The sequence below is a fragment of the Platalea leucorodia genome, assembly GCF_965183815.1.
Source record: "Platalea leucorodia genome assembly, chromosome: 26".
Taxonomy (NCBI): domain Eukaryota; kingdom Metazoa; phylum Chordata; class Aves; order Pelecaniformes; family Threskiornithidae; genus Platalea; species Platalea leucorodia.
The window spans coordinates 1105013-1131924 of record NC_138848.1 but is presented as its reverse complement, the minus strand read 5'-3'; the positions used below and the strand labels follow the sequence as shown (position 1 = coordinate 1131924).

At 57.4% G+C, this 26912-nt stretch overlaps 1 protein-coding gene across 2 annotated transcripts; it reads right to left on the bottom strand.

Moving 5' to 3' along the window:
* Positions 1–13095: 13095 nt before the first annotated feature.
* Positions 13096–26714, bottom strand: DHX34 (DExH-box helicase 34). Of its 2 annotated transcripts, none has more exons than XM_082333553.1 (18): positions 26629–26714; positions 22765–23497; positions 21870–22181; positions 21514–21783; positions 21221–21323; positions 20906–21123; positions 20570–20744; positions 20290–20483; positions 19996–20097; positions 19594–19833; positions 19347–19514; positions 19160–19271; positions 18899–19005; positions 18555–18812; positions 18258–18434; positions 18052–18175; positions 17527–17801; positions 13096–14325 (listed from the first exon to the last, which is right to left on the bottom strand). In XM_082333553.1, the coding sequence occupies exons 2-17, from the start codon at positions 23467–23469 to the stop codon at positions 17668–17670; spliced, it is 3399 nt and encodes a 1132-aa protein (XP_082189679.1). In that variant the 5' UTR covers positions 23470–23497; positions 26629–26714; the 3' UTR covers positions 13096–14325; positions 17527–17667. The 2 variants fall into 2 exon arrangements, with proteins under 2 accessions (XP_082189679.1, XP_082189680.1); XM_082333554.1 differs by lacking the exon at positions 26629–26714 and adding an exon at positions 25207–25236.
* Positions 26715–26912: the final 198 nt, after the last annotated feature.

The window sequence follows — 26912 nt, the reverse complement described above, 5'->3', positions numbered from 1 at the left end:
AAGTAAACAGGATTGCAGCAGCTGTGGAGAGCATGGGCAAGCGGCGATAAATGACCCCGCGGCAGAGGGACCAGTCTCCTATTTCACGTTACAAGATGACAGCGGGCTGGGTTGTGGGTTTGTGGGTGGTTTAGGGTTTTTTTCTTTCAAGATATAAACAGACCGAGGGAGTTATTGACCTTCAGGGCAGGGTGCAGAATCTCTAATTCTATTTTTTTGAAGCGGTGTTTCTGCGCAGTGCCCGGAAATCCGGATGGATAGAGGCCCTACGAGCCCGGGATGCTTCAAAAAACACATCCCAGAAGCATTTGGTCCAGAGCAACCAGCATCTCAGCAACTAGCAGAGGGCTTGACTCCCAGTTTGGGGGTTTATTTCTCCAGTCAAGGAGCGGGTGAAGCCCAGTGGTTGGAGCAGAGAGCCGAGCAGAGTCCCCATCCTTGGAGACATCCGAAAGCCATCTGGACGTGGTCCTGGGCAACCACCTCTAGGTGGCCCTGGCTTGACCAGATGACCTCCAGAGGTCCCTTCCCGCCTTGACCACGCTGTGACTGAGCGTCCTTTGGGATCCCTGATTCCCATCACGCTCGTACATCTCTTGCATTTTGGGGGCTGCACCACCTTGGGTTGGCACGAGAAAGCACTTTGGGCTTCTCAAAAAGAACAGGTTAGGGAAAAGCCAAGTTATTGACTTTCTGTATCTGGCAGCGATGCTTTTGGGGTGCCCAAGCCCTTGAGATGCGGCCGTAGGTGACCACCCAGAGAGCCAAATGCCAGTCGCGTTGTTCCTCCGTCTGCTTTTGCCCCGTTAAAACCCAGCCGTTTTCAAAACTCTTCTAAGTTTGAGCTGACGGGGATAAAACTCATCGTATTTCCCACACCGGGGATTTTCGTTGCATCTTTGAAACCTCCAAGTTGGATTTAGGACCTTGTTGCATGGGAGGAAAGCCTGATCCTGCAAGCCAGTGTCTGTGAGAGCGGTGGCTTTGTGTGTCTGGGATGGCAAATGGCTTTTTTAGGATGCTGTTTGCATTCTTCTTTAATACGTGATGGTTTTGAGGGGCAAGACTGGCTTTGGGTCTGGCTGTGGCTTAGTTTTTATCCAGCACGCGCTCGCTGCTCCATCCTCCTTCCTTATGCAAGATGGTCTCGGAGAACAGGGCTCACCTCCCCTTTTCGTGCGTTTTAAATATCCTCATTAAGGACAAGGGCGCTGCTAATAGGTAATTAACCCTGAATACTTGCATTTAAAACATAAAATAAAATAAAAATTGCATAATCTCTCGGAGCAAGTTGGTGAAACTCAGCCTGCTCTGACCGTGCATCTCCACCCCAGGGTTGGTTTTGTTTGCTTGGGGTCTCATCTGCTGGATTTGCTGGTTTTTTTGCTTATTCAACAAATGGACGATGCTTTTCCATAAAGGAACGGGTGGGATTGTCTCCTCTCGGACACGTTACCTCCGCTTTCACGCGTAGCAGATCAATACAGCGTTAGATCTGTACAAGCCTTTGAACAAGGGCTAAATTTGGAAGCTTTAGATGTCGGCTTGCAAAGCGACTGCTGTTCGCAATCATTACGCCCGTGCGTGCGCACACAGTTTATCGTTCTGCCTGTGCTGCCGAGATCAAATCTTGTTGCTTTACCGAGGGGACAGGGAGAAGACGTATTTATGGTAGGATTATCTGGCTGCCTACTGGGGTTTTTTTGTAATTATTTTATTTTTTTTTAATATTTTTGTCCATGAGAGTAGTGTCCTGATTGTAGGCAAAGAGGGATGGGAGCTGGGTACGAGTAAATCGGTGGCAGAAAGCAATGGTCCTGGAAAAACATCCACAGTCTCTGGATTGTGGAAGACCGTAGGGTCACTCGGATGGCTGCTCTTAGCTAAAATCTATAATCTCAGGTTAGCTAAAACCCAGATCCTCGCGTGCGTGTTAGGCGCGCTCAGCATCTCTTGCTCTCCTCCTGCTTTCTGCCACGTCAGAGGAGCTGCATTTCCCCTTCGTAGGCTGCTTGGGTCTAACGTATAAACCACCGATGTGGTCCAGAGCTTTGCAAAGGCTGAAGCTCTACCCCAAGGATGCACATCAGCACGTGCCGGTCGGTCTGCTCTAGGGTCCGCTGAGCGTCCCTCTCCTTGCAAGACCTCCCGTCCTCAGCAAATACCCACAGATCCATGTCTGCCAGGAGGAATCTCGCACACCCACGGGTGCTTTGCCCATCGGTGCTGCCGTCACGTGGAAGCGTTTGCCCTGCATTGGTTTCTAATCGTACTTTCAGTCTTTGGAAAGTAGCTGGGATCTAACGAAGGGTTTTTTCTTAGCAAAAAGTATGGCATTTCATTTGTGTTCCGCACCGCAGGGAGATTGTCCTGGCTTATCAGCTGGGACAGTGGCTTTGCAAGGAGGAATGGCAAGCTTCTCCCTTTTGGATTTGGAAAGCCCAGGAGGTGACTCGGCCCCTCCAGCCACGAGCTTCATTTCCAGCCCTTTGCTTCCAGCTCCGTGTCTCGCTGCCTCCTGAAGCATCCACCGAGGAGGAGGAATCACGGAAGAAAAGTTGAGTAAAATTCCAGCTTTATTACCTGCCTCGGTGGGTCTCCGTCAACCTCCTCCAACGCTGCCGGAGAAGCAGCCGCAGGGTGAATTTGATGGAGATGTCAGCCTGGCTCGTGTATCTAATGGATCCTGAAGCTGCAATCCTACAGAAAACACGGCGTGATGCTGCTGTTGAAGGCTGTTGAAGGGAGCGAAGCTGGAGGGAAGGCGCTTGCGAAGCCACAGCAAGGTTGCAGGGGGTCCCTAAGCTGCAGGTCCGCGTCTGCAAACACCCGAGAGGCACGAAGCAAAGCAAACGGTCAGTGCCCTGCAGAGCTTGGCAGATTTTAGCCCGGAATCCAGGAAGAAGGGGAGAAAAACCTGATTAATTAATCATTAAAAGTATTTCCATGCCTGTTCTGATCAACGTCAAAGTACAGGGAGGGAAAGAAACTCCTGCTGCCGTGTCCCAAAGCGGGCAGGGTATGTGCACGAGGACGCGTGCTTTTCCATAGGCTTTCAAGAGCTCTTGCATGTTATCACCGCCCTGTCCTACGGCAAACCCAAAGGCAGAGGCTCTCCCGGTCATGCCCTTGACTCCCAGCTCCATCACGCTTCTTCTCAGCTCTTGCTTTGTACGGGGAAAAGAAGACCCTCCGGTGACACGATGGCAGCTTGGAAACCATCTCTGATATTGTGATTCGGCCACCCAGACTCACTGGTTTGGGCCTCGCCGTGCCTGTGGGATGCAAGGCACGGCGTCGCAGGAGGGGAAAACGGTTTTGCAAAGGGTTTGGGGAGCAAAACAGCCGCGCTGGTTGTTGCGTGACAGTGGTGGACGGGCAAAAGTTGTTCGTGGCTTGGCTTGCTCTGCTGGAGATGGATGCTTTTGAGGAGGTAGGTGCAACCCTACCAGCGACTTTTTTACCCTTGTGGGCTCTTCTGATGGCTGACGATGGGAAACCCGTGCTAGATAAAAAGTCTGAATGGAAACGGGAGGTTTTTGCAGCTGCTTTGCAGCGTACGAGGTCACGGCGCAAAGAAATCTCCATCCATGTCTTCTACAGCGCGCTGAAATGCAGCTCTGATTTTGATGATGCTCAGCAGCTGCTTCACAGCTGCACACGGGAATCTGCCACAGGCGAGCGACGTTTTTCAGGGAATTTATCTCCAAGGGGAAGCGCGAGTTCAAAGCGAATCAGAAATGAAATGGCACTTGAAAGCTGTCAGCGCTGGCACGGTTGGGTTGAAACGACCGCGTTCAGGTTGTGCCCGTGAACCCTTCAAAAATCCAGGCGAGGCTTTTGCAAAGCAGCCCAGAGCTCTCGCTGATTTTTTTTTTTTTCCCCCTTGTCTTGTTAAGAGATGCGCGGTTGCTTTTCCTTTCTGCGCCTTGCTCCGCGTACCAAACCCGTTCTCTGACCGCTTAAGAGGTGGCGAGGACACTTTTAGCTCTGCAAAGCCCTTTCAATTAAGTTGGCGGAGGAGAGCTGAGCGACGAGATAAATGTGATGCTTCGTCTGTTTAAACAAGCTCGTCTCCAGCCGCCGTTTGCTTATGCAAAGGTAGAAGTAGCAGACGAGGTCCCTTGTAGGAGATGGGGAGCACAGCATCTACCCTGCGTGCCTTTGCCGGCTGGAGAAACCCTTTGCACGGGCATTTTCCAGGGGGTTTAGTCCTGTTTTATCAACAGATTTGGCAGGGAAACAGCTGATCCAGGCCCAATTCAGACTTTTCAACTTTTTTTATTTTTTTTGTAGCCACCCTGGGGGCATGGAGGGGTGAAACCAGGGTCTGCTCTCCATCTCCCTTGCTTTCCTCCAGCAGCGGCAGGAGGACGATGCTTTCCAGCTCATGCAGGAAGCCAATTTAATTGTATTTACACTACAGATAAGACATTTTTGAGGTCGGGACCTTCCCCGCGCTCGGGGCTTCCTACAACTCTCAAATCTGAATCCTGAGCAAAGGGTCATCGCTACTGAGCAAACACAACTCGGTTGGCCTGACCCAAATCCAAGCCCGTTCCCCCGACTTGTTGCAGATGAGCTAAAAAAGGTCTGGTGGCTGAGAAAAAAAGACATCCTGGTGTCCCAACCTGCCAAGGAAACCTTCCTCTGGGACCCTGAGGGATCCTAGTTGGCTTTCTTCTATGGCTTTGATCATTCCTTCTCCGTTAAGCACCGAGATGCGGGGGGGAGCGGCTTACGCAGGCGATATTTGCACATTTGCGCACGTAATTACAAATATAGGTGCATTTTAAAAATAGACCGAGTGGTTTCTGGTGTGGAAATACTGTCTGAAAACCAAAGGCTTCTGCTTACGGATGGGCAGCCTTCACCTTGTTGCAGGAGGTGCAGCGAGACTGAGAAGGCAACGGTTTGAGGAACAATAACAGCAATCGTGTCCTCTCCGGGTCTATATTTTTTGATCCCAGCAGGATTAAGAGATGTAAAAGTATACGACGTGAAAAGCCAGCTCCGACTGCTAGGTGACTTATTTAGTCCAGGCCAAAGCAAAAGCAAATTAAATGATTTGAGGCGTGTGGAGCTTTCGTGAAGGCCCTTGCTATTGCAGGAGGCAGGCTGTGGTCGCACAGTTTGAGCACGTTTTTGGAGGACCACCCCACCTGCGTTTCATGGGATGCACTGCCAGTCCTCACCAGTATCTACCGGTAAGGGAGACCATTGCAGCAACGAGCTGGTTTGGGGGACGTTCAAACCAGTGGCATGTAGGAGCTGGTATTAATGACAAGGCAATTAAGCAGATGAGTTTATGATGCAGCCGTAGGTGACAGCTTTATCCGAAGCTGTCTCGGAGAAGCCCACGTTAACCTGACGTAGTCTGGCGTGCTTAGAGCAATAAAATATCTGGAGGTGTCGGAGTGCCAACCAAGATCTTTCATGGTAGGGCCCCGTCTCTCCCTATTGAACAAAGCAATTCACAACACGGTGCTGCGTGCGATGACCTCGGGTGGGTTTTTTAGGCTGGACTTACAGGATGCTCGGGTTTTATTAAGAGGAGCTTTTGAGGCAAGGTTGGTGCTGTGCAGATGTAAGATGAGTCTGGCGTAGCGGGACGTGTACGACCCTCGGTCCTCTGAAAATCTGCCCGCTGATGTATCCAGAATTAGAACATTGTTGAGGTGGGAAGGGACCTCTGGAGGTCATCTGGTCCAACCAGGGCCACCTAGAGCTGGTTGCCCAGGACCATGTCTAAACACTTTTGAATGTCTCCAAGGATGGAGAGTCCACCACCTCCTTGGGCAACCTGTGCCAGTGCTCGGTCACCCTCAGGGTAAAAAAGTGTTTCTTGATGTTCAGAGGCAACCTCCTGCGTTTCAGTTTGCCCGTTGCCTCTTGGTCCTGTCACTGGGCACCACTGGGAAGAGCCCGGCTCCGTCCTCGTTGCACCCTCCCTTCAGGTATTTATATACATTGATAAGATCCCCCCGACCCTTCTCTTCTCCAGGCTGAGCAGACCCAGTCCCTTCTTCATCTCCATGGCCTCTTGTTGGACTCTCTCCAGTATGGCCATGTCTCTCTCGTACTGGGGAGCCCAGAACTGGACACGGTACTGCAGATGTGTCCTCACCAGTGCCTAACACAGCCCAGGACACCGTTGTCCCTTGCAGCTCGTGGTCAACTTGGCATCCACCAGCACCCTCGGGTCCCTCTCTGCCGAGCTGCTTTCCAGCTGGGTGACCCCCAGCATAGACCGGTGCCTGGGGTCGTTCCTCCCCAGGTGCAGAACTTTGCACTTCTCCTCGTTGAACTTCAGGAGTTTCTTCTCCAGTTTTCAACTCGACGCCCTCGCTGACCACGGCAGACTGTAAACGGCTGCCGTATCGCCTTTCTGTTGCAGTAGCACCGAGGAGAAGGAGGGGAAGGGGAGGAGAGGAGGTTCTCCCAAAGAACCAGGACGTAGAAGGACCTGAAGGACTCAATCTTGGGGTTTTTTCAGTGGAAAAGACTGTAGGATTTTAATCAGCGACTTGGTGTTTGCCCTTTTGCCGGAGCAGGAAGATGCTTGATTCTGTCGTGCAAACTGATAAATGCCAGAGACGGGTATTGGTTTTCCTGGGTCATCTCCATAAATTGGATGGGTTTGAGATGTGAAAGCACTAGAAGGAGAGGAGCATAAATGCCATATCGCTCACAGGGGAGGCGTATGACCCTCACTTTGCATGCGAGGCAGGGAAAACCAGAGAGCTGATACGAGCCTTGCGCCGTCGCAGTGCTCAGCTGCAGAAGTTACGTGACCTTTTGTAGCAAAAGGTGCTTTTGTTAAGCCGAAAAAAAAGGAGATTTTTGACGAAAGGTGGGGAAAAGTCTGGAGGCTGCTGCTGCGTGTCAGCTCTCCTGGTTTCACCTCAAAAAAAAAAAAAAACCAGGGAGAATATGTAATTGCTCTTGCTTTATCCTCCAGGCTTGGGCCCCTCGTTAGCCTCCTAATGAGCTTTCTGCAAGACCGTGAGGAATATTGCCAGTGGATTCGTTTGTACCTCCGACGGCTTGTTTGGAAAAGGCAGCGAGGAGCGATGTCTCGCTCAAGTCGTCAGTCCCTCTCCCCGCTTACCACGCTACTTTTGTTTTGCTTGTTTTCTGTTATGCAAACTTCTCTCCCTCTCGCTAGGGTTTGTCGAGCTGCGGCATTCAATTTGGCATGTCAGAGCGATGAAAAATGCATGCCTGCGCTTGGCAGCTTTGCGCCCAGACTTGTTTCCTCCTCTTACCTTATTTCTACCGTGATTATTATTCAGACAGCAGCCGGGCTCCACAAAACTATCAGGAGGAGAATATAAACTAATATATGAGGCACGAGTGATCTGCAGGATAGCCTCGCCCTGGGCTTTGGGCTGTGCTCGTCCTCCACGGATGGAGCGGAGGAGAAGGTGGGTGGGCTGTCCTCATCCTCCACGGATGGAGCGGAGGAGGTGGGTGGGCTGTCCTCGTCCTCCATGGATGGAGCAGAGGAGAAGGTGGGTGGGCTGTCCTCGTCCTCCATGGATGGAGCGGAGGAGAAGGTGGGTGGGCTGTCCTCGTCCTCCACGGATGGAGCGGAGGAGGTGGGTGGGCTGTCCTCGTCCTCCATGGATGGAGCAGAGAAGGTGGGTGAGCTGTCCTCGTCCTCCACGGATGGAGCAGAGGAGAAGGTGGGTGGGCTGTCCTCGTCCTCCACGGATGGAGCGGAGGAGGTGGGTGGGCTGTCCTCATCCTCCAGGGATGGAGCAGAGGAGAAGGTGGGTGAGCTGTCCTCGTCCTCCACGGATGGAGCAGAGAAGGTGGGTGGGCTGTCCTCATCCTCCAGGGATGGAGCGGAGAAGAAGGTGGGTGGGCTGTCCTCGTCCTCCATGGATGGAGCGGAGGAGAAGGTGGGTGGGCTGTCCTCATCCTCCACGGATGGAGCGGAGAAGAAGGTGGGTGGGCTGTCCTCGTCCTCCCCGGACGGAGCGGAGGAGAAGGTGGGTGAGCTGTCCTCATCCTCCACGGATGGAGCAGAGGAGAAGGTGGGTGGGCTGTCCTCGTCCTCCACGGATGGAGCGGAGAAGAAGGTGGGTGAGCTGTCCTCGTCCTCCATGGATGGAGCGGAGGAGAAGGTGGGTGGGCTGTCCTCATCCTCCGCGGACGGAGCGGAGGAGAAGGTGGGTGGGCTGTCCTCGTCCTCCACGGACGGAGCGGAGGAGAAGGTGGGTGGGCTGTCCTCGTCCTCCACGGACGGAGTGGAGGAGAAGGTGGGTGGGCTGTCCTCGTCCTCCACGGACGGAGCGGAGGAGAAGGTGGGTGGGCTGTCCTCGTCCTCCCCGGACGGAGCGGAGGAGAAGGTGGGTGAGCTGTCCTCGTCCTCCATGGATGGAGCGGAGAAGAAGGTGGGTGGGCTGTCCTTGTCCTCCACGGATGGAGCGGAGGAGAAGGTGGGTGGGCTGTCCTCATCCAGAAATATCTAATGTCCTTGAATCAAAGAGATAAGGACTTCTACCGCTGACCTGCTGGGCTCTTGAGGGTGGTGAGAAAGTTCTTCACCCATAGACCCAGCATGACCTTGAGGACAATCTCTCCATCTTCCCCCTCCTTTAATTGCTGGGGAAGCAGTCGGCTGCTGCCAAGAGCCTGTAACTACGCTGTTTGTTCCCAGGCGAGGGTGATGGAGAGGGGGCTGAAAGGCAAATCCTGTCCTCCAGAAGCAGCCTTGACATCTCGGAGGAGAAAAATTTCCTGTAATTGAAATCAAGGGAGGGGAAAGCAGAGTCTCCCTCGGTTTTGCTTCACAAGTGCAGATCAGCCAGCTCCGGCCCGTCAATCACATACGCCTGCCGACGCCGGGCTGCAAAAAGAAATCCCTGAGGCGGGCGGCGCGATCAATAGCGGCAGCGCGTTTCAGAGGCGGGACGAGGAGGACAACAGCACCGAGAGCTTGCAGCTTGCTTCTTGAGGCTGGTCTTGGGCAGAGAGTTGTGCTCCTACGAGGTATGGGAGATGCACTGGAAAAATTGTAATTTGGGGTGATGGAGGGCGAGAGAGGAGGAAATTATTCATTTTGCAATGTCAGAAAAAAAAAAATAGCAATAATTCAAGCTGCCCAGAATTATTTTGTACCCAGTTGGAGCCCCTTTTGCTCGTCAAAGGGGACACTAAAAGCTATTTGCATCTGCAAGGGCCAAAGCAGGGTGCAGAAAAAGGGGCGCCGTGCAAAAGCAAAGGGGGGACCATCCCCTGCCCGTCGTTGCTTCGAGGGCAGAGGGGGTGCAGAAAGGGGAGCAGGGGCGGTAGCGCGTGCTCAGGCATCGCCAAAAACCCACGTTTCACGGGTGAGCATCGCCGAGCAAGGTCCCCCAGTTTGGGTGGGCTTTCCCCAAGGAAGCCTCTCCCCCCCCCCCGTCGCCTTTGCAAGCCCGGCTGCGCGTCGCATCGAGCAAAGTTCAGGCGATAAGCGGGCTCCTCTCCGATCATGCACGGAGCAGATGGATTAGAGGAAGAAAAGGGAAAAAAAAATAACTCGAAACTGCTGGCACATCCGCCGGCTGAAGCGTCAGTTTGGTGCCTCTCCATCACCTACCGAAAGTAAATTAGTTTTCCATAGCATAACTTAGAGCAATCTCATTTCAGCCCGGCTGCTCAGCCGCAGGAGGTGGGATTTTTGCAGCGAGCTCAGCCTTTCCCAAGTATTTTTCTTCCAGGATGAGCATCCGGGGACCGTAGGGTCGTCGCTGCCGTTAGCGGCCTTCATCTCTCCCAGGCGATCCCCGACCGCCGCTCGGCCGCAGGAGTAATTTAAAAACCAACCCGTTTCGTGCTCTCCCATGAAAAATGTATGCAACATTAGACTTGCTTCATTATTCATTAGCGGCATTAATTATGCAGCCGTGCCACTTGAATTGTCGCTGGTTGAGGACACTCGCAGCGGGAAAAACTTTGCGAGGCAAGCCCCACAAGAAGGAGCAAGAGAGGAGCAAGCACGCAAAGGTCCCACGGCAGGCGATGCAAGCTGGGAGAACGGCCTCACGCTCAAGGCTGCGATGCTTTGGGGAGCCACGTTTTAATTTCTGGCTCCTTCGTGACCTTCCCAGCGGAGTCTCCTGGGCTTCATCCCCGGGGGGAGCCAAGATCCTCTACCCGCTTTGCTTCTGCAGAGCTTCAGGAGGTGGTGAGATCGAGCCTAAGAGGGAAAGCAGAGTCTCCATCACGCAGAGGTGTTGATTTCCTACCCGGGCAATAACCAGAAATCAAGAGAAGGAAGCTTAAGGCTAATGAGGCTTAACGATCGCTCAGCGCAGAGCTGGGAATTGATTCGCCGGCGAGTTACGGGCAGCTGGCACAAGGCAGGGGCAACCAAATCCTGCGAGAAGCGGAGAGAGCAGGATCCAGCCCTGCAAAGAAAAGCTTCTAGAGGGGGGGGTTGAGGGGTGGCGAGCGATGAAGGGTCTTGGAAAACCAAGAAAACGTGGTTCTAGCAGCATTTTAGAATTTGCAAGGCTGATTCTTGGATGGATTTTGGCTTTTTGAATAGGAAAAGCTCGCTGGAGCTGGAAACGATGCCCTCCGGGTGCTCCTTTCAGGGTCGGGACACCCAGGTCCCCTCCGGCTCGTGGTCTGCAGAGGAACCGGGGTGCCCTTGCTCGGGGGGGTCCCGCAGAGCCCCATGCTGGGGTGCAGGGATGAACCTCAGGCTGGAGCATCCCTGTCCCCTCTGGTCACTGTCCCTGGCACCAGAGGAATCCAGCGCTTGGTCGTGCAGCCTCCTCTGTGACAGCCGGAACGATGGTTTGGGTTTTGTTTTTTTTCCCTCCGTTCCTCTTTTTTTGGGGGGGTGTTCAGCTCCCAAGGTCTTTCCTAAGCTGCTTTTTGCACCAAAAGTGGATTTTGGGAGGCAGCCCCCGGAGAAAGGCTGGAACCAGATGAAGTCAGCGGGCGGGCGGATGACAACGCATCCGTGAAACGACCTCCTCCCCATCCTGGTGGGACAGGGACCTCTTGGACGGCAACGTCATCGCTGCGTTGAGGTTCTGCTCTCTCCGCATCTCCCAGCTGCTTTCAAAGGTCCAGCCCACCCAATAAACGAGTAATTAGTAATGAGTTTGGAGGTGGCATTTCTGCATTCAGGGCCAAGGCGTTTTGGCAAAATAAGACCCCGTTTTGGGGAAGGATCAGGCAGGTTTTTGCAGCAAAGCGTTTGCTCCACAAAGGGGATGCCGGGAGCTGGTGCAACCCTTCGGAGGATGCAACGGGGAGAGGCGAGAGCGCGAATCCATGGCTGCGTGATAAAATACGGCTCTTTCTGGCTCCTGCTTTGCTGCTGGCAGTAGCTGCTCCCCCACCTGCTTGTCTTCTCTCCTTCTCCAGCTGCATAAACAGGCGCTTTGGAGACAGCTGAGCTGTCAAGCAGGCAGAGAGTCCGTGTCACGCAGAAAAAATAGGAATAAAATTACCACCTGACAGGCTGGCATCGCCTCGCCGCCGTCTATCCCCAGCGCTGCGACGTGCCGGCGCCGGGCGCGTGGGAAATGGGATGGGGTGGGATTGCAGGGATGCACGGGGTGGCCGGGAGCATGGGGACCCCGGTCCCAAACCGCCCAGGATCTCCGTCACCTGGGACCGGAGCTGAACAGCCGCCTGTCAAAGTCCAGCGCTCTTCAACCAGGTTCCTTTAGCTACTCTACACGAGGGTTTAATGTTTTAATGCTAAATTTACTTATTTGAAGATATTTGACCTTGGGGGGGGGTTGGTTTAGAAAAGCGAGCCGGCACGCTACTGAAAATCACAATATAACGTAGCAACTGCAACATACAGCTGAATCGCAATACAAGCACGATCCCCTGGTCTCTAGATGCTCCCCAGCGCGACGCTGGGCGTCCCAAGTCAACGGGAAGACGTGGGTTGCAGCTCTCCTCAAAGCTCATTTTGCTGGTTGGTGAATTTTTATCCTTTATGTTGGGCTGAGCCACTCATAACCTTCCCCTGCGTTGGTCTGGCTTGCTCAGGGAGACAATTCTTTCTCTGGGTGAATTTAGGGAAGGCCAGTTGGCCAACTCAACTGGGAGAGCCGCTTATGGACAACGAAGCGTCCTCCTGGGGTTGAGGCGAGTTCAGTTCCCTTTGAGGGAGCTGTGGTCACCTCCTGCTTTCTTCTCTGAGCTTCATGAGCACATCATCCTCGTCCGGCTTCTCTACGCCTTCTTCCATCCCAGGGGTTGGGTGCGTGGTGCTGCGTTGGCTGCCGATCAGGTAGGACGTTGCTGATGGTTGAGGACACGTCGGGGTCTATGGGGTAGGAGGGACTCCGGCAGCAGACGGTGGTCCTGAAAGGTTGTCCTGGCAGCGGCAGCAGGAATGGCTCACCAATAAATAGCCCAAAGCGCCATGTTTCATGTGATTTTTGGCTCACTCACTCGAGTCCTGAGGAGCAGATCATGAGCAGGAACCAAATCTCATCGTTTTGTTGTAGGTCTCAGGATGCTTTATAAAGTCCCAAGTTCTGGCCTCACACGATAACGTGATAATCTTTCCCCTAAAAACATGATTTTTTATTCCCACCCTACTCAAAGCAAAGCATGAACCCGAAGGGATCGAGAAAGAAAAAAAGAAATCCATATTTTCTGCTCGCTAAGACAATTTTGGGACCTTTGGGGAGCCTCCTTCTCTCCGTGGTGGGTCACAGCGTAAGGGAAGGAGCGGGATGCTTGGACTTTGCCCGATTTTTGGAATTTTAATAGAAAGCAGAGGCAAGCGGGGAGCTTTCCATCACGGAGGGAAAGGCTGCTCTCTGCAGGCTGCGAGTCAGCACGAGACGCCTGGGCTGGCTCTTGTACAACGTCCAAAAGCCCAAAGCCAGAAGGTCCCTCGAGGAGCGGCGTTAGCCAATAATTTAATTAAATTCTTTTATCATATATATTTTTATTAGCAACAAAAAAAACCCCACACTGGGAAAGTATCGGGGTGGACAAATCAAACGGATTTGGGAATGGAATAAGCGGGGTGGGGGAAGAGCAAGGCTCCTGGGTCGGGCTTGGGACCCCCCTTCGCCACGGCAGTGATGTCGAGCAGTCCCAGGGCTGACGTGACATTTATTTGCCTCCCGTCCTCCCCGTATAATTGCATTTCACACCTTTATAATTGTCAAGTATCACATAAGAGAGCGGAAGAAGCAGAGAAGTTTCCTCTTGAGAGCATCTTCCACGGGCAAATAACTTCGATCCCTTTTCTTTTGGAAATTATTCAGATCTCAGTTAAAAAAAATATATATATCTCCCTGCTTCCATTTCATTACTGGCACAAAATTGGCAGAATTCAGCTGGAAGAGGGTTTTTTCCCCATCTTCGGATCAATATTTCACCAGACGCTGATGCACTTTGCATCCAGGGGGAGAAATCCCACGCCGGGCTTAGGATCCAACCATCAATCTCACGTGGATGCTGAGTCAGCATTTCCACCCCGCGCTGGCTCGTTGGTTATTAATCATATAATTATTAATGATCCACTTCCCCAGTGCGCACAACCTAAAGGGCAGCGGGGGGGGGGGGCGAATTTTTGCTTGTAAATCTGTGAATTTTAAGGCTGGAGGAGAAGCAAAGATGGATTTCTACTGATAAATCTGGCTGCCAGCTGTGAATTTTAAGGCTGGAGAAGAGAAGACGGATTCCTGCGGCTAAATCGGATGCTCAAGAGCCCAAAAATGCTCTTTTTTGAGAGGGAACCGGCACACCGGAGAGCATCGCCGCGTGCGGACAAGCTCCGGCATCGTCCTACCTGCTCCCCGCTCATTTTTAATAGGTACAGACCACCCCGTTCCCACTTAACCTCTCAAACAATTCATTGAATTATTCCCAAACAACACGCAGTTGGTTTCAATTAGAGGCTAAGGCGCTTGCCTCAGCCTCCGGGAAAATAATAATAATAATAAAAATAATAATAAAAAATTGCAACGAACAAATGAGGGCATTCACCGGGGTTGAAGAGGGTGGCTGGATAATTGCTCGGTGTGTACAAATTGAGATTAAATAAAAAAAAAAAAATATAACCTCTCTGCTCGCCGTTGCTGGGAAAAAACCCTCGTTTGCACAGGAAAAAAAATCTCATCTGCTTGTTAAATAAAAAAACATAAATATTTAAGCGTTAAGCTTTCCTTGGGAGAGCTCGGCCCCTGTGATTTCTTTTCGAGATCGTCCGACTTCTTCCATCGCTAATTAAAGGAGTTGGAAGAGGCGGTTTGACGCAGGGTTGTTGGTTCCCAAAGAAATGGCCATCTCGATCTTACCGGCTTGTTTTTATCCAGTAAAGGCAACCAGAAATTCAGCCTAGAAAGAAAAGAGGCAGGTAATTAGTCGGCAGGGTAATTAGCCATTGGTACAGGCTTCCATGATGTAGGAAATTATCGTCTCCGTCCCGGGGGGGGGGGAGCTTTTAAGATCAGGTTTGGTCGATGAAAATAAAAAGGGAAAATGGTTTTCTTGGTGGGAACGTGTGCTGATGGACTTGTGCCGTCTGAGGATGAGGCTCGGCTTGGGGCGGACGCTCAGGAACAACCTTCAAAGGAGCTTCGTGGGCAGGACGGGGACGGCCCGGCTGCGGGCAAAGAGCAGGCAGCAAGGGAAAAGGCTCCTGCCATGGCAACCGAGCTCAAAATCCCACATCTAGCCAGAAGAGAAAATTATTTCAATCATTAAAAAGCAAGAAAAAACTCGGGGAGAAAGGAGGTTTTGTGCATCAGGGTGGGAGTGCGGCATTACTGGCGTTGTTACAGGTGCCGTACGGTGGAATTATGAGGATTAGAGCCTCGCTCTTGGTCTAGCCTTCTCCAGAAAGATGAAAAAATCAGGATTTCCCCCCAAAATCCTTCCAAAAATCCTGTTCTCAGCCTTCCCCTCCCCTGCGCCACGAAGGCCGGGAGATGGGGACCACCGACGGCTCCGCTGGAGCAGCCTCGAAGAGGACGAGCACGGCACGCGGTGCGCCAGCCCCCGCCTCGATCCGCCCGTTTAATTGTCCCGATTGAAAATTAAAGCTCACCCAGCCGTCGCTGTAAGGTTAATTAACGGTAACGAGCACCGGCCAGGTACGCAAGGCCGTTCCCAACCCACTACAAGAGCCGTTCGTCCGCGTCTCGCTCTCAGGGGCAGAGACAAGGTGAAGAGCAGCATCTCCAGCAGCTTTTTTATATAAAATGATTAAGTCTTCTGCTTTAAACAACTTAAAGTCAAGGTTAAAGCTCAGGTTTTAAGGCAGCGCTGCGACGTGGTCGAACCTTCGCAGCGAGGATAGATTGCTGATGGTCAACCTGGTGGCCACCGGGACCCCTGGCTGAGGTTGCCCCATCATCTGGGTCATAAAGGATGGTGGCGACCAGGCTCAGACCCAGGACTGAGCCCCCTGAGGTTACACCAGCATCCAGCTGATGGCTTTGGACCCCCAGCGAGCAAAACCAGGGCACGAGCGTGGTCCGATTTGATCCCGAACATCCCAGGGTTACCACAGGGATGGAAATTCGGAAGAGTTCATTAAAAACCCAACATTTTCCTCGCGTAAGACTTGAATTTGTGGCTTTCATTAGTAAAGTAAATTAATCCCAATTCTTTATGGCCGCGGCAGCCTTATTTAATTTTCTGTTATGTAAACGATTTGCTCTAAGCTCAGTTTAAAAGCAATAAGGCTTTGCCGGTGCGTTAACGGCAAGAGCGATATCGTGTTTTCTTCAGGAGCACGCTCAACAGCCAGAGCTGGTTTCTGTTTTATGAGCCCTAACGATTATTGCTGAGGGCTGTTGGGTTCTTCTTATGGAGGTGAGAATACGAAATTTGATTTATTGAAAGCTGAGGAGCGGCTCCGGGTTGGTTGTAGGTGGCATTTAGTGGGGCCGGAGAGAAGCTAACGTCCCGCCGTGGCGCGGGAACCGGGGACCAAACCGCCGTCAGCATCCTGGAAAGCAAAGCCCAGCTTTTTGGGGGAAAACCGGAGGTTTTCAGAGCATCTTACACATACGGGACCAGAGCGGCGCGGACGTTTGGCTTCCAGAAACATCAGCCAGGCTTTAAGTCACCCTCCGCCGCGCAACCTAACAAGGAGGGCGAAGAATTGGGGCTCCCGTAGCCGAAACCAGCAAAGCCAAAGCCAGCTGATGCCTGTTGCCATGGCAGGAGCATCTCCCATCCCGCCTCGCTGCCATGGCAACAGGGACTCGTTAAGAGCATCACCCCCCCCGCCGCTAAATCGGGGGAGCCGGCTCTCCCCGAAAGCGAGCAAAGGGACAGGCAGCTGCCTGCACTAAAAGCTCGAATTAAATTCCACCCCTCCCCAACCACATCACCGGCTCGGCAAATCGCCTGCTTAATTAATTTCTGCAAGCGCTACGACACCGCCAGCCGGGAATTACCTGCGCCCGAGCGGTAATTAATTGCAGATAAACCCAATCAAGAAGGGGAGGACAAACAGTGAGGCGCAGAGGGTGCGAGCTGGGAGGAGAAAGGAGGGGAAAAAAAAACAAAGAAGGGGGAAGAAAATCAATTTAAAAAAAGAAAAAAAAGGGACGAGGAAGCACTCAGCATCCTCGTTTTTTCTTTTCCCCTCTGCCACCTATTTTACGGCGAGCCCTGGCGATCATTAATTCCTTACGGAAAACCACGGGGCTTAAAAAAATTTAAAATCCCGGGAAACTTTGCTCTTGGAGCAGCTTCTTCCCCCAAAGCGTCTCAAGGCCGGTTAAACCACGCTTATTTATTATTTTCTTCGCCTGGTGAATAAAATGCAACATCCCAGAGAGCTAAAAATACCATCAAATCGCTTTAATTAGAAGGGGCCCCGCTAATAACCCTGCTTGAACCTAACGCAGGGCACGGGCTGATAATTAATGCCTTTAAAAATGGGTTTAGACAGCTGAGAAGTTCCTGTCGTCGCGGCATTTGCCTCCGCAGGGCGTGTGTGGGCGCAAGCCGCTCCCGATTTGCTTTTCCCCAGGCGTTTTCAGCCCCCCCCAAAAAAAAAAGTGTCAGGAGCCAGCCACGATTTCTGAATCGTGGTAAGGCGGCGTCTTCTCGCCGCGTTGGGAGCGAGCGGCCTCCGAAAGGGCTGCTCAGGGCACTTGTTGTGAATTTTGGGGGGGGGTTGGGGGGTGTTTTTTGAGTCCTGGTGGTGGTAAAGTCCTGGCGCGGGCTCCTCCGGTGCTTTTCCCGTGGGATAAAGCACGAAAATTATGATTCTATGAAAAGACGAGGCAGGGATGAGGCCGGTATAGGAGTGCCACACGCTGGCCGTGCTGCGCCAGGCAGCGTCGCAGGCAGGAGACCCCACAAACATCCCTTGTCCTGCAGCCCCCGGCTGCATACACCAAACCGGGTGCTGATTTTCTCCAAAAACCTATTTATTTACATGGTTTTTTTTAAAAAAAAGGAGGGAAATCAGGTTGCCGCTACCCGAGGACAACTGACAGCATCAGTGATGGGCTGCAGGAGCCACCAGGAGACCCCTAAACCACCAAATTCCTTTCGGGATCCAGTCAAACTCACCCGAGGGTAACGGAGGCAGCAGCGTAGGGGGGCTTTGCCCCGTTACGGGGGTCCCCTGGTTATGGGGGGGGACCCCAGCAGCGTGGTGCTCAGCACCGTCTCCGCCGCCGGTTGGGGAGAGCATCCCGGCGAGCATCCCAGTCACTGGTGCTGCTTCTTGTGCCGAAGGATCTCCGTGGGGGTGAAGGTGAAATCCTGCCGGCAAAGATCGCAGTAGTAGGATCTGTGGAGGGCGGAGGTTTTGGACGAGCTTTCGGATGCTTCTTCCAGGGGGGCTGTGGGAAAAAGCAGAGAAAAACAAGGATCAGAAGGAAACCAGAGCCCTGCAAGAGCTTTTTCTTCCCCCAAAGCACCCCCAAAACGTGGCCCTCGGTAGCATTTCGAGGGGCGCACGTAAAAGCCGGCGGAAGCACAGCCGGGCTCGCCACCGCCCACGGAGCAGAGATGCCACCCCGCAGGGAAAATCCAGGTTGGTTTTCCCCGATTGTCCCTTGTCGCAGCCCCGGGAGGGGACGCACGCCTCACCCTCAGAGGGTCGGCAAGTGTTTTCGTGGCAGATGCGCTCCAGCGGGGTGAAGGGCATGCGGAGATCGCAGTGGGGACACGTCCAGAAGCTCCGCAGGCAGTCGCTGTAGAGGTCCGTGTCCGTCTGCGGGATACAAAGGGAATGTTTGGACTCCCCCGGGGGGGTGACAGGCAGAGCAGGCAGGGCGGGAGAGCGGGGTACTCACCGCCAGGCAGTTGTAGGTGAGAAAATCCGTCACCCTGTGGCCGCCCTTCACCTCGTCGGGCTTCATCTCCGTCCCCTGGAAGAGCCCCGGGAGCCGGGGAGCGGCAGCCACGGTTTGGGGACCGATGTAGAGGTTCTGTTTCTCCAGCCCGGTGAGCTGGCGCAGGCGGTACGGCACCTGCGAGAGGACGCGGGGCTGTCAGGGGGCTGCACCAGCTCCCCTCGTCCTCCTTTCTCAGCCTTCGACGCGATGCGAGGCGCCGGAGATGGATTAAAACCACGCTCAGGGCCGCATCACCTCCATCTGCAGGAACTCCAGCAGCCCCCGGGTGAGCACGGATACGTCCCGGGAGCTCGGCCGGCAGCCCGACTCCTCTCCCCGACCTTCCAGCAGCTGATGGAGGAGTTTTTCCCAGGCGGAGCGAAGCTGCAGGGCCTTGGAGAGCAGGCGCAGGGCAGAGTCCGCATCGGGGACGGTGATCTCCAGCCAGCCATCCGCTACCAGCCGGGCGCAGTCCGCGCTGGTGTCCAGCGAACGGGAGAAGAGCAGGAGAGCCTGGAGGAGCAAAATGCAACCGGTTTGGGGGTGATGCAGGTTCCCGGAGGGCTTGGAGAGGAAGAGGAGGAGAGCGAAGAGCTCACCTGTAGGGCTGGTACCCGGAGGCAGTTCACCAGGTAGGGTTTGTTGGTCTCCAGCAGCGAGACAAAGGCGAGGAGCTGGTGGTGGCGGCTCAGCCCCTCCGTGGGGTCTGCAGGGACAATGAGGGACACCTCAGCTGGACCCCAAACCTCTCCCCGTCCCCAGAATTTGCCAAACCCCCGAGGCCGGCAGCGCTTTCATCCGCCGCAGAAAAAGCCAGGGAGAAAGCAAAGCCAATTCCTTCGGGATTGGGGTTGTCCCACCTTTGGTCCCACCGCGCTCCGGTCCTTCCTTGGCGTGGAGCAGCTCCGGGCTGGTAGCGAAGACGCAGGTGGGATGAAGCACGACGCCCTGCTTGTTTTTGGTGTGAAAAATCTGCAGCGAGAGCAAAATAAGCACGGAGGGAGAGCAAGGGGCTGCCGGGGACCCCGGCACGGGGAGGACACGGACCTGATCGGAGTCCTTGCGGCCGCTGTTGAGCTGGTCGGGCACGGCCAGCTGGGGGTAAAGCCCCCTGCACAGCACCAGCTTGAGCAGGGCGAGCTGCGAGGAGGAGAGGGCTGAGCTGGATACGGCCTGGAGCTCCTCCACGTTGTGGCGAAGCTTAAACTTGACGTCCTGCAGAGAGAGAAAGGGCGTCAGGGGCCCGGATGGCCGGATCCTGCCTCCCAGGAGAGGAGACGGATGCGAGGGTCACCTGGATATCGATGCTGCGCTCCCCTTTCCCGCGGGTGCCGCCACCGTCGTCCTCCTCGCCGGAGGAACCGTCCGCTCCGTCCTGCAGCCGCAGCACCTTGCGCTTCCGACCCTCCGTCTCCGCGTGGGAACGCCACAGGCGGTGCAGCTCGCGGCGTTCCCGGTGCCGGCTCTGCCGGCTGTAGCTGTCGCTGGGCTGGCTGGAGGCTTCCTCCAGCAGCTGGTGGTCTTGGAGAAGCTCCTGGTGTGATGGGGAGAGGGTTGCTCAGCCCCCACGGCCGGGAGATGGGCAAATTGGGGGCGCGCGGGCAAATTCAGCTCTCCTCCGCACCAGCAATCCCCTCCCCGGAGCGAAGGCAAACCCCTTCACCGGATCCCGAGGCCGGATCCTGTCCCCCCTCACCTGAAACTGGCGCCGCAGGTTGGCGGCCTCGTAAAGCCGATGCTCCTCCAAACCTCGCCGCCGACACCATTTCCGAGAGTTGCCGCTCCGCTCCGATTTCACCTGCCCCGGGACAGCACGGCTCAGCCCCCACCAGCGACGGGCCGTCCTTCCCACCGCTCCCTGCGCCCCAAAATCAGCCCCCACCGCCTCCCAGCAGCCTCCCGCACGGATCCAAGCACGCCCCACCCCAAAACAGAGTCTCCCCGAACCCCAAAACGTGCCTCATCGCCCCCGCGACGGCAGGAATCCCACCTGGACCCACTCGTTGAAGAGGTTGAGCAGCGTCAGGGGGTCGCCGTGGGGGCTCTCCAGGGGCCGTCGGGCCGTGGCGCAGTCGGGGTTGGGGTGAGCGGGTCGCAGGAAGGGCGATTGCACGCTCAGCGCCGCCGCCACCGTCAGGGTGGGCTCGGCCAGTCCAAACAGCGTGCCCAGGACCAGCATCTTGCCTACGTGGCAACGACAGTGAAGGCAGGGGAGACCAACTCCTCGCGCCGTCACCTCTGCTTCGATTGGGGGGCCCCGAATCACTCACCGACCACCACGTCCACCGGCAGCTGGGCCAGCAAATTCCCGATGGGAGTCAAATCTTCGGCCTCGTCCAGGGCTCCCTGGTCCCGCAGGTACCGCACGGCCGTCTCCAGGCTGGACGAGGGAGGCGGCTCCAGGAAGGGGAAGGTCCGGGGGTCGCCCAACCCCATGCTCTTTAACTGAGAGAGAAACGCACGTCGAACGAGCCCGGCGACGACGCGAAGAGCCCGGAGGGTTACAAAGCCCCGCCAAGAACCGTCGCGCCCCGACGCTCGAGCCGCAGCCTGGTCTTGGCTGCTTGGATTTCCCCAAATCTCCGCGGAGGAAAGCCCGATTTTACCTGGAGCACCAGAGCATCGAGCGCTACCCGCTGGATCTCCGGCACGGGGTAGGGGGAAAAGGCGTCGTAGTCGGATTCGGCATAGAGCCGGTAGCAGACGCCGGGGCCGGTCCTGCCAGCGCGTCCCTTCCGCTGCTCGGCGCTCGCCCGGCTGATCCAGAACTCCTGCAGGCGCTGAAGTTTGCCCTGAGGGTCGTAGCTCATCTCCTTCACCTTCCCTGGAGGGAGCAGGAGGGATGGAGAACCTCAGGGCAAGGCAGGAGGGAGGGAAAAGCCTTCCCGCCCAGCGGAGAGGGACGCCGGGAGGATTTTTACCGGAATCCAGGACGAAGCGCACGCCGTCGATCGTCACCGAGGTCTCCGCGATGTTGGTGGAGAGGATGCACTTACGGACGCCGGGAGGGGGAACGTCGAACACCTGAAGAAGGAGAAACGATGGTTCTACGTCAGCACGGCCGCCCCCAGAGCAGGAAAAGGGTAAATACAGGTTGCACCCATCGGTTGCGCCCCAAAAGCACCCACAATCAGGGCGCAGCCGGGCTGAGCTCTGGGATTTTTCGCCACGGTGCCGAATCCCGCCCCGATTTCAGGGTCAAACCCTCGCCCACCTTGTCCTGCTCCGCGACGGAGAGGGTGCTGTGCAAGGGGAGCACAATCCAGCGCTGGGTGCGCTCGGCGTAAGCCTGCGCCGCCTCCAGCACCGCCCCGATCTCGGCCACCCCGCTCAGGAACACCAGCAGGTCCCCGCGTTCCTCCGGCGGGTACTTGTGGTCGATGGCTTGCAGCACCCGCAGGTACGGGAGGGGATCCAGGCGCTCCGATTTCCCCGATTTCCCAACCGCAGGCGCTTCTTCCTTAGGGATGGGTTGGTAGATGACCTGCAGGAGGAGAAACAGGGAGGACGCTGCCTCCAGCGAGAAATCCCGCGCCGGGATTCATCCCCAAAATCACCCTCTGTCCTCACCGAGATGGGGAAGATCCTTCCCGGCACCTGCAGCACCGGGGCACCCCCAAAGTACCCCGAAAAAAGGCGGATATTGATGGTGGCCGACATCAGCACCAACTTAAGGTCCGGCCGAGCGGGAAGGAGGCGCCGCAGGACCCCCAGGAGGAAATCGCTGTGCAGATGCCGCTCGTGAACCTCGTCGGCGATCAGGACGTGGTAGCCGGGCAGCGTCGGCTCCCGCTGCACTTGCCGCAGCAGCAGCCCCTCCGTCAGGAAGACGATCTTGGTGGCGGGCGAGCGGGTGCTCTCGAAGCGGATCTGGTAGCCCACCTGCGGCAGGAAGAAGAAAAGAAAGAAGAAAATTGAATAAAACCGAATAAAACCGAATATTTCAGCCGGAAGGGGCCAATCTCCTACTCCAACTGCCCGACCAAAAGCTAAAACGTGTCGTTAAGGGCGTTTTTCTCTTCGACGCCGACAGGCGCGGGGCATCGACCCCCCAGGAAGCCTCTCGAGGTGTCTGAGCACCCTCTCGGCAAAAAAACGTTTCCTAATATCAAGCCTGAACCTCCCTTGACGCAGCTTTGAACCAGAGACCTCTTATCCCTCCGCAGCACCTCCCAGTTCAGTACCATCAGCCAATTTCCACCCAGAGCAGCGATAAAAACATCACTTTTTTTTTGAATATCGATATTTTCAACGCTTTTTTGACCAGGATTGGCCCTAAATTTAAACCCTGAGGACCAGCGCTGGTGACCGGTTGCCAGCCAGACGTAGCCCAGTTCACCACAACCCCTTCCTTCACCCAGTAGCACCCAGTAGCAGGGCGGGAAGAAACCAGCAGCGCCCAGCAGCTCCCAGTTACCCCTAAACCGGCCAGGGAAACGGCCGGTCGCCAGCCCGCGGAGCTCACCTGGTTTCCATACTGGTGCAAGCTCTCGAAGCCGACCCGTTTGGCCAGCGAGATGCAGGCGATACGGCGAGGTTGGGTACAAGCCACGTGGCTATAACCGGCCGCCAGCAAGAACTGGGGCACCTGCGTGGATTTACCGCAGCCGGTATCGCCGGCGATCACCACCACTTGGTTTTCAGCCACGGCGCGCAGGAGCCGGTCCCGGTATTGGGAGATGGGAAGCGCCGCTCGTTCCCGTTGGAGTTTGGCCAGTTTGGCGAAGCTTTGTTTTTGGGTGAAGTCCAGGTAGTGTAAAAAAGCGGCGCGGAATTCGGCGAGGCGTTCCTGGGGTACGCCGGAATCTCCTCGCCGGCCTCGGATCGTCCCCTCCACGTCGGCGCTCAGCACCGAGAGGTTGATGCGGTAGCGGGGGTCGTATCGGCGGGGGAGGTCGAGGCGGCGGGCGGCGGCGGCGGCGGGGGGCTCTGCTCGGTCGTGGCGGCCGGGGCTCGGCTCGCGTTCGGTTCTCCGGCTCTGGAAACGCCGGAGGCGCTCAAAGAAAGCCCAGAAGTTGCGGACGTCCTCGGAGCCGGCTCCGATGTAATCCTGCTCGCGGAAATAGAGCTCTTCCAGCCGGCGTCGCGCGGCGGGGCAGTCCCAATCCCATCGGGAAGGCGAAAGGTCCCGCTCGCGGCGTCGGGATCTGCCCTCCTTCTCTAGCGGCATCTCCGCGGCGGATTCCGGAGCCGAGGATCTGTGCCGGGGCGGCGGCCGGTGTGAGGTGGGGGCCTGTGCCCAGCCTGGTGGCCCCGGCCGTCCCTGACACCGGTGGGCTCCGCTACCGCCAGAGCCGCCCCCTTGCCCCCCGCCGGGACCCCCAGCATCCCACACGTTCCCAGGACCCCCCGTACCCCAGGCCGATCCCCGGGGACCCCCCACAACCTTGACCAGACCCCTGGGACCCCCCCCACCCCAGCCCAGCCCCCTGGGACCCCTGTGCACCCCAACTGAGCCCCCCCGAGACCCCCCCCATGCCCCAGCCCAGACCCTGGGGACCCCCACACACCCTTGTCCAGCCCCATGGGACCCCCCCCACCCTGTCCCAGCCCCCTGGGACCCCCCACAACCCATCCCAGCCCCCTGGGACCCCTGTGCACCCCAACCGAGCCCCCTGAGACCCCCTTCACCGCATCCCAGCCCCCTGGGACCCCCCACAAACCATCCCAGCCCCATGGGACCCCCCCCACAACCCGTCCCAGCCCCCTGGGACCCCCGTGCCCCCCATCCCAGCCCCATGGGGCCCCCCACAACCCGGCCAAGCACCCTGGGACCTCCATGCCCCCCTGTCCCAGCCCCCTGGGACCCCCCCCAGAACCCATCCCAGCCCCCTGAGGCCCCCCCACCCCGTCCCAGCCCCCTGGGACCCCCCACAAGCCAGCCCAGCCCCATGGGACCCCTGTGCCCCCCATCCCAGCCCCTTGGGACCCCCCACACCCATCCCAGCCCCCTGGGACCCCTGTACACCCCAACCGAGCCCCCTGAGACCCCCCTACCCCGTCCCAGCCCCTTGGGACCCCCCTCCACCCCATCCCAGCCCCCTGGGACCCCCGTGCCCCCCATCCCAGCTCCATTGGGCCCCCCACAACCCGGCCCAGCCCCATGGGACCCCTGTGCCCCCCATCCCAGCCCCCTGAGACCCCCCACAACCCATCCCAGCCCCCTGAGCCCCCCCCACCCCATCCCAGCCCCATGGGACCCCCCACAACCCAGCCAAGCCCCATGGGACCCCCCCCACCCCATCCCAGCCCCATGGGACCCCCCACAAACCGTCCCAGCCCCCTGGGACCCCCCCCCCCCACTCCAGCCCCTTGGGACCCCCCCCACCCCACTCCAGCCCCCTGAGACCCCCCCCACCCCGGCCCAGCCCCCTGGGACCCCCCCCCACCCCACTCCAGCCCCCTGGGACCCCCCCACCCCATCCCAGCCCCCTGGGACCCCCCCCACCCCGGCCCAGCCCCCTGGGACCCCCCCCACCCCATCCCAGCCCCCTGAGACCCCCCCCCACCCCGTCCCAGCCCCATGGGACCCCCCCCACCCCATCCCAGCCCCCTGGGACCCCCCCCACTCCATCCCAGCCCCCTGAGACCCCCCCCACCCCATCCCAGCCCCCTGGGACCCCCCCACCCCGGCCCAGCCCCCTGAGACCCCCCCACCCCGTCCCAGCCCCCTGGGACCCCCCCCACCCCGGCCCAGCCCTCAGGACCCTCACGCCAGGCCCGGCTCCCCAGGCCCCCCCCCCCCCGCACCAGGCCGCCTCCGGCCCGCCGAGCCCCGCTTTCCCACCCGGCCCCGGCCCCGCGGGCCCCGCTCCGGCCCCGCTGCCCTCCCCGGCCCCGCTGCCCCCGGGCCGGGCCCCCCCGGGCCCGCAGCCGCCCCCCGGGCCCGCACCGGGCCCGCACTCACCCACGGCGCCCCGGCGGCGGGAGGCGCCAGGCGCGGCCGCCAGGGGGCGCCCGAGCGGCGCCGCCGCCGCCTGGGGAAGGGGCGGGGCGGCGGGGGAGGGGGCGGGGAAAGGGGCGGGGAAAGGGGCGGGGCCTCCGCGGCAGCGCTGTGCCCCGCTGTCCCCAACTGTCCCCGATTGTCCCCAAAATCCCCACTGTCCCCAATTGTCCCCAACCATCACCGCTGTCCCCAACTGTCCCCAACTGTCCCCAACCTTCACCGTGGTGCCCCGCTGTCCCCAACTGTCCCCAAAATCCCCGCTGTCCCCAATTGTCCCCAAACCTCACCATGGTGCCCCACTGTCCCCAATTGTCCCCAACCATCCCAGCTCTGCCCCACTGTCCCCAACCACCACCACTGTGCCCCCCTGTCCCCAACCGTCCCCATCCATACGGGTGGTGCCCAGCTGTCCCCAACTGTCCCCAACCATCCCTGTCGATGCCCAACTGTCCCCAGCCATCCCTGTGGTCCCCAACTGTCCCCAACCATCCCCACTGTCCCACTTGTGCCCAACTGTCCCCAACCATCCCCATCCCCAGCCATTCCTGTTGTCCCCAACTGTCCCCGACCCCAACCATCCCCGTTGACGTCCAACTGTCCCCATGGATCTCCAACTGTCCCCAACCATCCCCGCTGTCCCCACCATCCCCAACCCTCCCCGTTGACACCCAACTGTCCCCAACCATCCCCATTGTCCCACTTGTGCCCAACTGTCCCCAACCATCCCCAGCCATCCCTGTGGTCGCCAACTGTCCCCACCATCCCCACCGTCCCCAACTGTCCCCAGCCATCCCTGTTGTCCCCAACTGTCCCCAGCCATCCCCAACCATCCCCGTTGATGCCCAACTGTCCCCAACCTTCCCCATGGATCCCCAACTGTCCCCAAGCATCCCCGCCGTCCCCACCGTCCCCAACCATCCCCGTTGACACCCAACTGTCCCCAACCATCCCCGTTGTCCCACTTGTGCCCAACTGTCCCCAACCATCCCTGTTGTCCCCAACTGTCCCCACCATCCTCAACCATCCCTGTTGACGTCCAACTGTCCCCAACTGTCCCCCTGGATCTCCAACTGTCCCCAACCATCCCCGCTGTCCCCACTGTCCCCAACCATCCCCAACCATCCCTGTTGTCCCCAACTGTCCCCACCATCCCCACTGTGCCCAACTGTCCCCAACCATCCCTGTTGTCCCCAACTGTCCCCACCATCCTCAACCATCCCCGTTGACGTCCAACTGTCCCCATGGATCTCCAAGTGTCCCCAAGCATCCCCGCCGTCCCCACTGTCCCCAACCCTCCCTGTTGACACCCAACTGTCCCCAACCGTCCCCAACCCTCCCTGTCCCCAGCGCGGGCAGCACCAGCACGGTGAAAATCAGACCAACCTCGGCCGCCGCCCTCCACGCTCTCCCAGCCCCGCGAGGTGACACAAGACAAGAATTCACCACCCACCGCAAGGACTTTCCGGCGGGAAGGACGCGCTGCGGCACTCATTGCGTCACCCACGCGTTCAAATCTGCCGAGACAGCAAAAATCTTGCCCAAGAAACAACCAAAAAGGAGAAGCAAGGAAGCGAGGTCTTGCTCAAGGCTTGAGGGAACTTCAATATTTATTGGCGACGGCGGACGCGGTTACGGTGAAGCCGGGAGGGGACGGTGAAGGGCAGCCA